The following is a 14,218-nucleotide window of genomic DNA, read 5'->3' as shown; positions in this document are numbered from 1 at the left end:
ACAATGGATGGATGGATGGATGGATGGATGGATGGATGGATGGATGGATGGATGGATGGATGGGTGGGTGGTGATAAGAGCTGTAAAAGCCCCCAGTAAAATGATTTAAAAAAAAAAGGAATTGCAGTCTTCAGTATGGACTAAAACCCAATGTAATGTAAACCAAAACTCTCACAATTGAACCAATAGGTAACATCATAATAAACAGAGACAAGATTGAAGTTACCCAGAATTTCATCTTGCTTGGATCCACAATCAGCTCATGGGATCATTAGACAAAACATAAAAGGACTCATACATTCAGTAAATCTGCTGCACAAGACTGTTTAAAATGTTTAAAAGAAGGGTGTTCTTTAAAAAAAAAGAAGAAGAAGAAGAGGACTAAGGTGTACCTGACCCTAGCCATGGCATTTTCAACCACTTCCTATGCATATGAAAGTTGGACATCGAGTCAGGAAAAATGAGGAAGAATCAATGCATTTCAATAATGGTGCTGTTAAGAATTGAAAGTACCGTGAATTGCCAAAAGAACAAACAAATCTGTCGAATAGAATGTTCCTTACAAACAAGGATGGCAAAGCTTCATCTCATGTACTTTATTTAACATGTTATCAGGAGAGTCCATTCCCTGAAAAAGGACCTCGCACTTGGGAAAGAAGAGAGGCCATGAAAAAGTGGGAGGCACTCGAGGAGATGGATTGACTCAACAGCTGCGAAAATGGCCTCAAGCATAAGAGCAATTGTAAGGCTGGTGCTGAAGTGAGCACTGTTGTGTTCTGTTGCACATAGGGCACCATGAGTGGGAAATGATGCCTAACAGCCATACATCTTTACTGGAGTAGAAAGCATTTCTTCCGAGAAGTGACTGGTGGTTTCAAATTTCTGATCCAGTGGTGAGCAGCCTGATGGGTAGCCCACTGGGCCTTCAGTGATTCTGACTGATAGATAGATGATAGGTAGATGATAGATAGATGATAGGTAGATGATAAATAGATGTTAGGTAGATGATAGATAGATGATAGGTAGAGGATAGATATATGATAGATGATAGGTAGATGATAGGTAGGTGATAGGTAGATGATAAATAGATGATAGGTAAGCAGATAGGTAGGTAGGTAGTAAATAATTAGAAAAATTGATATATATTCATTCCTCACAAAAGAAAAAAATCTTCAAACTCACAGCCACTAATAACTACTTTTGTGGTATATTTTCTACTAGACTGTTACACATTTTTAGCATATACTAAATGTATATATAAATATATGCTTAATTTCTATTTTAGTCTATTATAAAATTAAATAGTAATATAGAAAACAATCTTTTCTTAATTCATGATGAATCTTTTGTATATAACATGTTGCCTTTTTCTTAATAATCATTTAATATATTTAAATTCATGAATGGTTTTGAAAATATCATTCTTCTATTTCAAATTATATGTTTCCTTGCATGAAAATTTTAAAACAGATTCCATTTTTATTATCAGGTGTCACAGTGTATAGTTTATTACGTTACTTTTAAATACAATAATAATGTCAAGAACTATGGACGGTGTTAGATTTTATCCTCTTTATGTGCTAGCCAGTTAATCTTTCACATTTCATAGACATTTACACAATATACTGGACTCTTAGGTCAGGAACAGAAGGCATTATTACTTATGTTAGAGCAGGCAACATAAGCTTTTTGTGTGTATTGGGTCCACTGGCCTCTAAAGTCCTGAGCATCCTGAGTGGGTCCTGCACATAGAAGTAAAGTGAATTTGCATCACAGTTTAAGAACCATGAGTACAGGAAACACCAGTCTCCTGGAAAGGGCTTTTAGCAAACCTGTGCAAATAATTGGTCCAGAGAGTGACACATCTTGATTACATTGCACAGCCAACAAATCTATTCTTCTCTAGAAGGAGCCCCCATCTCTCTTCCAACAGTGTTTTAACATCCTTGAAAACAGTCATAATGGAAGCAACTCAAAGTAGATTTCAAAAGTGCCTCTACTCAGAATACATACAAACGTGCAAAAAAATAAACAAACAAACGAACCAATGTGAAAGCTATGTACCATTTGTTTGACCTTCTAAACACGTGTTACAGATGTCCATCAGAGTTTTACATGTACTTACTGTCTACAATCATACTAAATACCATATCTATTTCTTAAACAGATGCACACAAGTCTATTGTGAATATGTAATTTTATAACCAACCATATTTTAGTGTGGCTCATATCTGCATACGTAATAAATATTTCAAATATTCCATATACTTAGTGTTATAAAAAATGTCTGACAAATATCTTTAGAGATGTCTGTGCTTTCATATTTCCATATTTCCATTTCACATGACTGTTTTATATTTAGGTCTTTCTTTTTGTTGTTGCTGGTAGTGATAGTTATTTATGTATTTATTTTGTGGATTGGTTTATTTAATTGTTTCAATTATAATTTGATTAATGAAGCTGTTGAAATGTTTTACTTAGATTTGTTTGTATTTCCTAAAGCTTAAAACTTTGACCAATGAGCCAGTTTGTCAAGATGAAAACTTTTGAAATTATGAATGTAAGCTGAAGTACAATGGAAGCATGTCTAACTATAATTCCCTTTAGTACATAGTTGAAAACTCATACACGTCAATTTATATACTTACTGATCTATTGAGAACTTTACTTTGCAAATACTTATTATCCCATTCTATTTCAGAAGATAATCAAACATTTTCAAACAATCTTTTATTATAGTAATCATTGCCTCTTTTATCTACTACAGCTCTCCAAGTTCTTTATCTTCCAGATGCAAATTTAAGTGTAACTATAAACAATTTGAGAAAAAGATAGGGCTTTCTACCCCTGTAAAAAAGTAATCTTGAAAATTCACAGGAACAATTTTATCCTGCCCAACAGTCCTGAAGAGTGGATTTGTATGTATGTATGTATGGCAGTGGATTTGTGTGTATGTATGTATGTATATATGTGTGTGTGTGTGTGTGTATGTATGTATGTGTGTGTGTATGTGTGTGTGTGTATATATATGTATATATATATATATATATATATATATACAGCTTACTTCTTCTTACCTTAAATTTAACTGAAAAAACGCAGCCAAATTTTAGTGATTTTTTTCAACTAATATAATTTTACCCTAATCTCTTATCATGATCTGAAATTATCTAGTCTCCATTTTACATTTGAAGCAGAATATAAAATATAGTAATATCAGAAGTAGAGAAGAAAGAAGTTGGGAATCTACAATCATATATAAATTATTTATTTTCTATTTTTCAGCAACCGTTCAGAATATGAATATCTAAATTGATCATTGTTAAGTAGCTATGATAATTCTGGTGATCCATGATGGTCCTGGAATCTCCATTGTCCATTTCCCCTCATCTTCTGATGGAACTGAGAGGGAGAGGAAGTGGTGAAGGTGAAACAGATGAGTGAAGAATGAGAGAGGGAAGAAGGAGTTTTGTGTATTTGGAATTCTTGTAATTGAGGTTCTTGGTAACCACTATCCCTTTGGGGGTGTATCAGTTGTCATTGAACTATACATCATGTTTATTAATAATCCAGAAGAATTTCTCTGTAAAGAATAATATTGAAAACAGAGTCAAGTGGGGTCAGATGAGTATCTTTGGCAATTTCTAAAATTACTTAAACTTTTTAAGCTTTATTACCTTCATAGCAAAATGTGTGCTGGCAATAGTGAAATGTTATCATGGGCATATAGCATTCCGAGCTGTGGTAGGCAAACAGTAAACAACAACCTAATAATTAAGCTCAAATTTCTTTTCTAAGTAATATGTTCAGGAAAAATCAAAGTAAAGACCCTGGTCACAAATCCACTTAAATTGAATATAGTCTTTAATTCATGTATCTGAGTGACAAATCCCACTTAGAACACATTTTTTTCTTCTGTGTACATCTGCTCTTGTGTAGTAGAATGTACTACACACAATGCTTCAGTGCCTAATTTTTAGATGTCATCATATCTATAAGTTAATATGCAATCTTTCTAATCCCCAAAGCCTGATGAGATTTCTAAAGATACTGATAGTAAAAAGCCATCATAAAGATAACTAAAACGCAAATTCATAATTAAGTATTGGACAATGGAGAAGATGGAGATCTCAAAAATAAATTCATTGTGTTTGAAAAATGACCTGTGAACTGTCCTTCCACACACATTTCTAATGTACTGGAGTTGGTGAATAGGATTAAGATGTAAAAACCAAACCAAATGGAGTCATCTGGGAGGTGTTATTTATTGAAAGTATTTTGGATTTTAAATAAATATACACTAAAACAAAGTACCTTTCTAGATGTCAACTGTAAATCGTGTCCTAGAAGAAACAGTTCCAAAGTTTGATCATGGTGACCTGTAAATTAATTCTCTAAATATTTAAGCTAATTGGTATGGCACCAACAGTCCAAAGTATACACACAGAGGATCATAAATTGCACACTAGTCAAAATTAAGTAGACAGGGAATATTCGTGCCGAAGACTTATCAGCAATGTGTATTCTTTCTCATTTTTCAGGGAAAAGTCCGGTATTTACAGAAGGCATTCGCTTCAAGAGTAGATAAATCCACACAGACTGAACTCCTGGGCTATGATGTAAGTAGCTATATAAAATTTTTTTATCATCTTTATTGGTATTCAAACCTCTACAACTTATTTACCCCTGCTCCTGCTGTGTCCATGCATTGATTTAATAGGATTTAGTGCTGCACCATTCATCTTTTGCTCTTAAACAATCCCCAAATACCTTCTGGAGCTGAAAAAGATCATTATAGCCAACCACCAGCATACCAGCGTCTTATTAATCTTGGTGCTTTTTGTTTTCTCTTTATTTAAACCAACATCTAAAACCAATTTGTGGACACTTGGAAGTTTCATGTTATTGTGACATTATTTTTGAGGACGTAGTAATTTATGTATTAGAAGTTTAATAAAGTTATTATAAGCGCCATCTCTAAGAGCCAAGCACACATTTTTTACGTTCCGGCACATAAAAGAAGACACAACTTTGCAGAGAAATTTACAATCATAATGGAGGCTCTTAGTCTTCAGGAGAGGCTGCAGAAAGTAATTTAAAGTTAACTTTTCTTTTTTTCCTGTTACTCTGAAATACTTGTTAAACTGTCAAAATAAGATTGTCAAACTTGTTATAATACAAGTTTCTCCTAGTAACACTGGATGCTTTTGGATAACTTATTCAAATATCTAGCTTTTCTTAGACTCAGCTATGAAATGCATAGTTTGCAGTACTGTAAATGAGTTCATGATGTAAAACAGACTGTTGATGAACTATACAAATGAAAATCATCCTTATCTTGGATGCAACATTTGGGAGAATCTTCTTTTCTATTTAGAACTATGAATGGTTTACAAAGCTCTCTATTGACAAGTTGAAGCAGGGGTTATTTTAAGCTGTTTCATGAAGATATATCCTGAAAATATGTATTATTATAATAAATCAAATGTTTGCATTTCACATATTTATGTTTATTTCTAAATTTAAAAATATATGCATGCTTTTCTTTTGAATTTTATATTTGTTCTAGATACCTAAATAATCTCTATGTTAATCTTGTGATTATAAGACTTTTTGATCACTGTTATTAGATATTATTTTATGAATGTATGTTATCATTATTTTTTAATTATAAATTTCAAAGATGGTTTAACACAGGCAATTCACTACCTATCTCTTTCGGTATTAGTTTCTTGTTGTTAAAACATTTCGGTGCATGGTATCTGTATATCAGCTCATAGGATCTATATCTAATTGCGTACTTCTACACAATATAAAATGTCCAAACCAGCGAGCATTCCATTAAAAGCAATAAAGCCATAGTTCCTACTAAGTAGTATTCCAAAATAACATAATCGTACAACCCAGAAGCTTAATTTACAATCCACCTACTTCAGATACCTTACTTTTTATATTTATTGCTGCTAATTTTCCTTCAGTCAATTCCAGCTCATGCACAAAGTGCAACTATGCCATAACATTGTCAAAGTTGTGACCTTTGGCTAGTAGTTGAGTATTCAACCATTTGTACGGAAGGATCCAAATTCAAACTAAGTTCACTGACATGGAGTCCATTGGGATTTAAAGTGGTGATGCTATAGGACAGAGTAGGACTACCCCTCTTGGTTTCCAGTACTGTAAATTGTTCTCAAAGCCTTACTTTCCCTTAATGAACACCTGGGGTTTCAAACTGCTGATGTCACAGGTATTCATCGGGAGTCACACACTATTCCAGCAGGGCTCCACTCAAGGATCAATAAGCACCTTTCCAGGAAGATGAAGTCAGCTGTTCATGTTCACAGTAAAACCTGTTCTTTGTTAAGTATAATATGCTTTTAAAATAAGGAAAGGGGAAAGAAATTATACATTTTTATTCAGAAATTCTGGTCAAATTAAGGCAATTCTATTTGGAAGACTGAATGATAAATTTTGAAATGACTACTACAAATATAGAAAGTAAGGTATCTGCAGCATTATATCGGTGGTTACTTGGAAGGATGAGTGGAGCCTGTGGATAGAGGTCAATCCTTGGACAATTGTCACATGGTGTAGTTACCAACAGCTTCTCAGGCATGTGCCTTTCTATAAGCACCATAGTCTTCATGTTTCTACAGATTTCTGGTATGAATGCTATTCTGTCCTTAAGCATATAAATAAAAATAAGTATAAATGTAATTAATCTTATAAAATTTTATTGTTCCTCATTTTTTCTATTTAACTGTAGTAGCTAATATGTTTTATTGGGTTTAATTAAGGCTGAAGAATAATAAATCTTTGTAGTAAGCCTTCAAATGTTTTCCTTATATGAGTAGCTTTTTTGATTTCAATAGCTGTTAAAATGTGTCTTGGTGATATATCCTGGAATAAATCAGCAAACAAGTTGTGAAATACATGCATATAGAAAAGTATGTAGTTAAGTAAATACAGTGGTAGTATTACACTTCAGTGAACTTTATACAGGAAAAAAGGAAAGAAACTATTTTAAGTAAATTATAATTAGGTAAAGCCTATTAGGTTTGATGAATTATGTGACTATTTGAAATTGATGTTTCATTAATACAATTTATTCAATGATCAAGGTTTTTTTTATGCTTTTCAATATGTATTTACAAATAATTTTCATCTGTAACGAGAACTGAATGTTACTTTTCATGTAACATTTGCTCATGTTTTTAGGAAAGATAATTTTATATTATTTCAGTGTTTCACATATAGATGTATTTGTGATACATTAAAATAAATATATACATGGAATACAAATAGATATTTAATTTATATATAGGTATATAAATATAGTGATAGAAAGATAGATAGATAGATAGATAGATAGATAGATAGATAGATAGATATGGATATAGTCCTCCTATTACAATAGGGTCTCTTTGAAATGATTCCATCATAAATTTGTTCTGATGTAAATCAAACACCTCTTTTTCCCCAAATTTTCATTATTATAGACTTTTATTAGTAGTATCTAAATAAATGCATTCTTTTTATTTGGAAGTTGGCATGATAATGATAACATCAGCAAATAAGCACTACACCATTTCTTTGTATAAGTGTCTGATAAATGATGAGTTGTACAATTAGAAACAAAGAAACAAATAGACCAGTAAATATAGTTTGCTTTTAATGGGATCCCCATTGTAAATGGGGAACTTCCTGATTACATACACATATTTGTGTGTGTGTGTATATATATTGTGTTTGTTAGATGTAGTGACATCTAACATCTATGTGTTATATACACATACTTGTGTGTGTCTGGATATAGTGTTTATTAGATGTAGTAAAAATCTTGTACATTTTGTTTTCAATATCTTCCAAATTAATGGTAGTTGGTATGCTCTTTTGATTTCTTCTTAAAGTTACAAAAATTAGTAATACCTCTTCCTTTTGGCAAAGATGTCCTGCAGTCATAATGAATTATACATTGTACTACTAACTACAAGGTCAGCTTTTCAAACCCACCAGCTGCTCCATGGGAGAAAGATGAGGCTGTCTGCTAAAGATTTGTAAAGATTTATAAACTGAAAGAGGGAAGTTTGACTATACCTTGTATGATTACTATGAATCAGAATTGACCTGATAGCAGAAAGAGAGGATTCTTTATGGTTATTCTGTGGATTAGTATTGTTCTAATAGCCGCAAATCAACCAGCCAATCCCAAGATTGGCAGCTTCTGAAATCGTACAGCAGCATTTCATTGAGTCAGATTCATCTTGATGGCAGTTGGCTTAGGGTTTGCTTCTTTATAGTTCTCATTTCACTGGTTTGACAGTCAGAATATATGCAGCAAGTCCCCCCAATGTAATTTCCTTGGGAAGATAGCTGTTGCCAAACATTTTAAGACAAGGAAAAGGATCCCAAAAGACATGAATTTTAATGAGAGCAATTAAAAGAAATTTCCAAAAGTGGAATACAGTGAATAAGTTCAAAGGTTTGTACAATGAACCTCTTCTACCCTGCAACAGATTTGCCAGGGGATAAGAAACAAGCATTAGTGTACAATATACTTTGATTTTAAATGCACATAGCATGGATTATTTAAAAATAAATTCAGAGTATCATAGAAAGGTCCAGTAAACACAATAGTTCTTGTGAAGAGGGAGATTGTTCAATAAATGATGAACATGCCTTAAATAATCAATGTGGATTTAACCTCTTTCACCTTCTTCTGTCTGCATAGAGTTTGTTTATTCTTTTTATTCTTTTTATTCCTAACAACATGAGCAAACGTTACATGTAAGATCAAAGAATAATTTCTTTGACGTCTCTGTGTTATTAAAATAGGATAGAAAGCAAATACCTGCTCCCCACTCCCAGTGAGTTGATTTTAGCTTAGAGTATCCCTAGAGATATGCACAAGAATGCCCTGGAAGCTTACCAAGAAAGCATACTACAGCATGCTTCTCTCATGGATAACCAAAGACTTTTTTTTTAAATCACTTTATTAGGGGCTCATACAACTCTTATCACAATTCATACATACATCAAAACATCCACTCTTCACTTAAGCCCCTGGAATCAGGTCCTCTTTTTTTCCCCTCCCTCCACGCTCCCCCCTCCCTCATGAGCCCTTGATAATTTATAAATTATCATTTTGTCATATCTTGCCCTGTCTAATGTCTCCCTTCACCCGCTTTTCTGTTGTCCATCCCCAGGGAGAAGGTCACATGTAGATCCATGTAATCGGTTCCCTCTTTCCAACCCACTCTCCCTCTACCCTCCCAGTGTCGCCACTCACACCCCAGGTCCTGAAGGGATCAAATACTTTTAATTTAGTAGCTAAGCATGTGAACCACTGTGCCCAAGGGCTCCTTTAGAAGGTGACTAGAAACCAATTTACTTAATTTTTATGGTTTTGTATAAAGATAGCCCATCCTGTCCTTCAATTCACATAGATTTTGCACTTAAACAATATTCAGCTTACTCACTGATGAAATTCTAAGGGCATCATTGTAGAAAACCCATTTATATATTCATCCAACAAATATTACTAGATGTTCTTAAAGTGTGAGTTCCTGTTCTAGGTTCTTGAAATGCATTAATTAACCAAATAGATCAAGTCTGCCTCTTAGAGCTTCACTTTGTGAGGAAATATGTACAATAAAAAACCATATAATTAAATTATAAAGAATGTTAATGACAATAAGTACAATCAAGAAATGGAAAAATGCATTAAAAAGGTCAATTGTGAGTCTATATGGGGGAAGTTAGAAAAGGTTGTGATCAGAAAATTTAAACAAGATAATCTAGGTATGTATGAGGTTGACATGTGAACAAATATTTGAATAAGTGAGGTGAAAACACATTTAGTCAACTCTATTTACAATGTGATATTTCAAGGTCCCTCGGTTAGTACTAACACTTGTCTTATTTCTGAGAAGCTCTAGGAAAGAAAACATATATTTTCATGCCATGTTCTTAAACGTTATCATCACATTCAGTGCATCTAGAGGCTCAACTGGGATCACACCAAACACTTGTGCGAAGAGTAGACCAGGCTTCCCTTACATTATAGTCCCTTAATAATAACATTGAGAAGAAAACTGAGTAGCCTCATTAACTCTAACTATGCAGTTGTGTTTGCACCTTCTTCTCTTCTTCCTTTTCCCCTCCTTCTCAACCAAACACAAATATAGAAATCATTCAATGAATTCCTTTTGAAAAGGATAAGTGAATTGACTCAATGATTATGAGTTTAATGTGGATTTTATAATCCTAAAGATATAAGGCTGGGTGTCATTGTTTTACTTTGTTTCCCAAATGTACAAAGAACTGACTATTGCTAGCATACGCTATTATTATTCTGTTTATTTTGAGATCCAATGTATAGTTTGAAATGGCTACTTTGTACGTCACAGAGCGACTAGGAGCTTCCATTAAAATTAAAGAGTTTATTGAAGAACTAGGAAGGATCTAACCTGGAGATTCTGTTAAAAGTTAAATGTTATAGAAGGATTGCGATGAGTGTTATTACCAAGGAGATGTTGTAAGAACTCATCATAGTACTTCAGTGAAAGGAAATGTTCTCAGCTTAAATACAGATGGCCCATAATTTGTTTGACGTTCAGTTCTTCGACTTGCAGGTAGATATTTGTGAACTCAATTGATATTAATTCAATTTATGTAAAAGCATTGCTTTCTTTAAATATGATGTACCATTCGCGGAAAAAACTGCAAAAACCAATGTATCTTTGAAATAAGTCTATGTGCATTATACTCGTATGCACACAAACCCAAACATACATGTGTGCGGCTGCAAAGTGGCTACAAACATAATTTGCCTTAGTTATATTGTACTTTTGTTCAAATTAGAATTGAATGAAAATAGTTTCATTTTTTGTTCTAATGAAATAAAAAGTAAATGAAAGAAGCTTTGCATGGACTGAGCTGTTTATTTCAGACTTATTTCAAGCATGGACCATGCAGACAGGCGCTTCAGCTAGTCTGACAGAGCCTATTTAGTGGAAGTACACTTCTTGTGTACAGTTGTTGGTGGACCTATTGCGATAGGCTGGCTTGTCATAACTCACTTCCATTTAGAGATGCTGCCTGTGCACCAAAGATGATGCTGTGCCCTTGCCTTCTGTCTAGACCCTAAGGGTCAATTCAGTCATTTGTGAGAGCTGTATTGATGCCCTTTACAGCCCTTTCCTCTCTGTGTTGAAAATTCCTTATTTTTTGAAAACTATTGATAAAAGAAATGTGCCTTTTCTGGCCTTCACTTCCCTCTGTGCTAGGGGCTCGTCAAGTGCTTCCTCTTTCCTCTTTGCCCTAGATGTGTCTACCTGGCTCTACTACTGAAGTTCCTGTAGATTCAACTCATACTCATGCTGATCCCCTAGTACATCAGGGTAGAATTGTGCTCCATAGGTTTTCGGTTGTTCTGAAGTAGACTGCCAGGCTTTCCTTCCAAATTTGTGATCCAGTATTCTTATGCTTGGTATTATTATCAAAGTATACATCTTTTAAAGGTAAGCCATGTATTCCAGACTAAAAAAATAACTTTGGTCATTACATCTGTATTACGGCATCCTTGTGCTCACTTCAGCAGCATATATACATATACTACGGCATCCTAATTACCCTCCCAATAAACCAGATCACAACTTTTTTCTTTTGTCACATTTGAACATTTGTTTTCTAGGCTACTCTATTTAATTGAGGAAATTAGGATATTTTCCCTTTAATTTCTATGAAAGCTCTACTATTATCTGCAACACCCTTTCTATTCAAACTTAATGTAAAAACAAATAGAGAAAAATATCTCTATTGAGAGGAATAGTCATCTTTGTGGTTTTTTTACATTAAACTATTTCTAAGTTTCTTCTCCTCTTACCTTGTGACTTGAGGAAACCTAGTGTTTACCTCTGTTAACTAAAGAACTGGTATTCATTTGAGGAGGTGGGGGATATGTTAAAATGCTTATATTAATAGTGTTTCAAAATAAAACTGAAAGGTGTTTTTATAATTCATAAATGGACAGGAAAACTAAAGGAAAAGATCTTAAAAACATTTGCCTTCATGCCACACAAAAAAAGAAAGTTTTCAGTTTATCGCATTAGAAAATTTTCTGGAAGAGAAGCTCATCTACCTGTTCCATAATTTTAAAAAAGACCCCAAATTCAGTTATATTTTGTAAAAGAATGCTTTATTAGTCTTAAACGGAACACAGAAAAAGATGAGTCATTCAAATGAGGAAGACCATCAGTATGAGGCCATCCTGGATTCCAATGACCTTTAGCCACACAGCTACGTAAATCAGATGTGGAAAACAAAGGACATTGTCACAAAATCATTATTGGCAGCCAATAGAACTCACCACTGCAGTGGGACTATGGGACAAGGAAGGGAACACAATTTGGGATCTTTTTGTGAAATATTCCAGATAGAAAAATCTTACAGAATTGGTTCTAGGGCCATCGTGGTGAGGGCATGACTCAGGGCCATGAGAACCTAGTACTTCCATTTTCATCCAGAGCATACCCAGTAAAGTCCTTTACAGGGCGACTTCTCTTTATTGCACTGGCCAAACCCAACCTCACTGCCAATGAGCCCATTCTGATTCATAGTGACCATGTATGACAGAACAAATTTGCCCCTTTTGCTTTCAGAGACTATAACTCTTTACAAGACTAGAAGAGGTCATTTATCTCCCTCTGAGCAGCTTGTGGTTTCAAACTGGTGAACTTGATGTAGGCAGCCTACAGCATAGCCAGCAGAGCCAAAAAGGCTCCATATGTGAGGGGCAGAGGAAATTCACTGTTAAATACACTCTATCTTTGGGTAAAGCTATTTAAATTGCCAGTCAATAGTCAGAAGGACCTAAATGGAGGCAGAATCCATATGGAGACTTAAAATGGACTTCAGGCACCCCTGAAAACCATGGCCTTCTACAACCCCAGTGCTCAGAATTAAACTCTAAAACATAACATTAACCTTATGCTCCATATAGCAAGAATACCAGGAAATTATACTCTTACGTAATGCCACATTGTTAAGATGGTAATTAGAATTTTAGATTTGTAAAGCTGAACTACTATAGAGAAAATTTATATCTGAAAGAGTATAATTTGCAATTCAGAGTTCTTAAAGGGTCAAAGTTCTCTACAGACCAGAATTGCTTCAGTTCTTTCTTTCTTTTATTAATTTAAACCTATAAATGGATTTAGATTTGGATTTAATCCATCAAATTACCCTGTTTTAATTTAGCCAGTAAAATATGGAAAAATATGTTTGGTAGATGTTAGTATGAAGTAGTTTTCAGAGAAAAAAGTACTCTAAACAAGTGTACTTTTTGTTAAATTAGAAAAAATATAAATTGATAATTAACATAAAGCTTAAGTATAAAATGTTGTAGAAATGGAAATGTAGTGGTTATATTTATTTTGTTTTGCTTTATTTTTTTAGCTTTCTAAACTCAATGAAGGACCTAATTTTCTATCAATGATATAATGAAGACTTTTCTTTAATTTACAGGGAGTTGGTTCATTGAGTCTGCAAAACTTAAACTTTCATGTTTAAAGATTCTTCAGTAATATAACTAGACAATCTGAGCCCTGGTTACGCAGTACTTAGCACTTGACTGCTAACCAAAAAGTTATCAGGATAAATCGACCAGCTGCTCAAAGACAGAGATGTGGCAATTCACTTCTGTACAGAAAGCAGCCTTGGACACCCTAGGGGGCACATCCATTCTGTCCGACAGGGTAGATGTGAATGGGAATTGACTAGATGGTAACATATTTGGTGGGTTTTGCTTCTTTGTTATAACTTAAGAATCATGAAACTAAAAATATAACTTCTATATACCATAAAAATCACTTTGTGTAAAAATAACAGTATGTATGTACATATGGAAACATATAAAATTTTTTATAATTTTAAATTTCTCCTCCACTTTGTTTTTTAAATGTTAAGCATATACATGCTAAGCCATTATCTCCATATTATAGGTGCATAAATACAAGAGCATATGTATTTGAAATTTTCAGTATTACACCATTAATTTTATATTGGTATTGCTAAAATTATTTTAATTATTACTTCAAAGTAATCATTTAAGTATCCAAATATCATTTGAGTTTATGAACATTTTGAACATATTTTATAGTACTTTTGTGTTCCCATAATAAGGCACATCATCGCATAGCATATCCCCTATAGAAAACTA

The 14,218-nt window shown here is 33.6% G+C and overlaps 1 protein-coding gene across 2 annotated transcripts in view; it reads left to right on the top strand.

The window, feature by feature from the left end:
• Positions 1-14,218, top strand: part of CCSER1 (coiled-coil serine rich protein 1) — a 554,984-nt gene that overhangs the window by 533,953 nt on the left and 6,813 nt on the right. The window contains exon 8 of one of the 2 annotated variants that reach the window (XM_045284207.1): positions 4,542-4,619. In XM_045284207.1, coding sequence (XP_045140142.1) covers positions 4,542-4,619 — 78 coding nt within the window. Of the gene's footprint in view, positions 1-4,541; positions 4,713-14,218 lie in introns of those variants that run through there. The other variant, XM_004703262.2, reaches the window with a different exon arrangement.

This window comes from Echinops telfairi, unplaced genomic scaffold (assembly GCF_000313985.2).
Source record: "Echinops telfairi isolate 266 unplaced genomic scaffold, ASM31398v2 ScPeMD7_7468;HRSCAF=8506_0, whole genome shotgun sequence".
Classification (NCBI taxonomy): Eukaryota; Metazoa; Chordata; class Mammalia; order Afrosoricida; family Tenrecidae; genus Echinops; species Echinops telfairi.
Note: the sequence above shows the minus strand (reverse complement) of the source record. Positions and strands in the feature narration are given on the sequence as shown.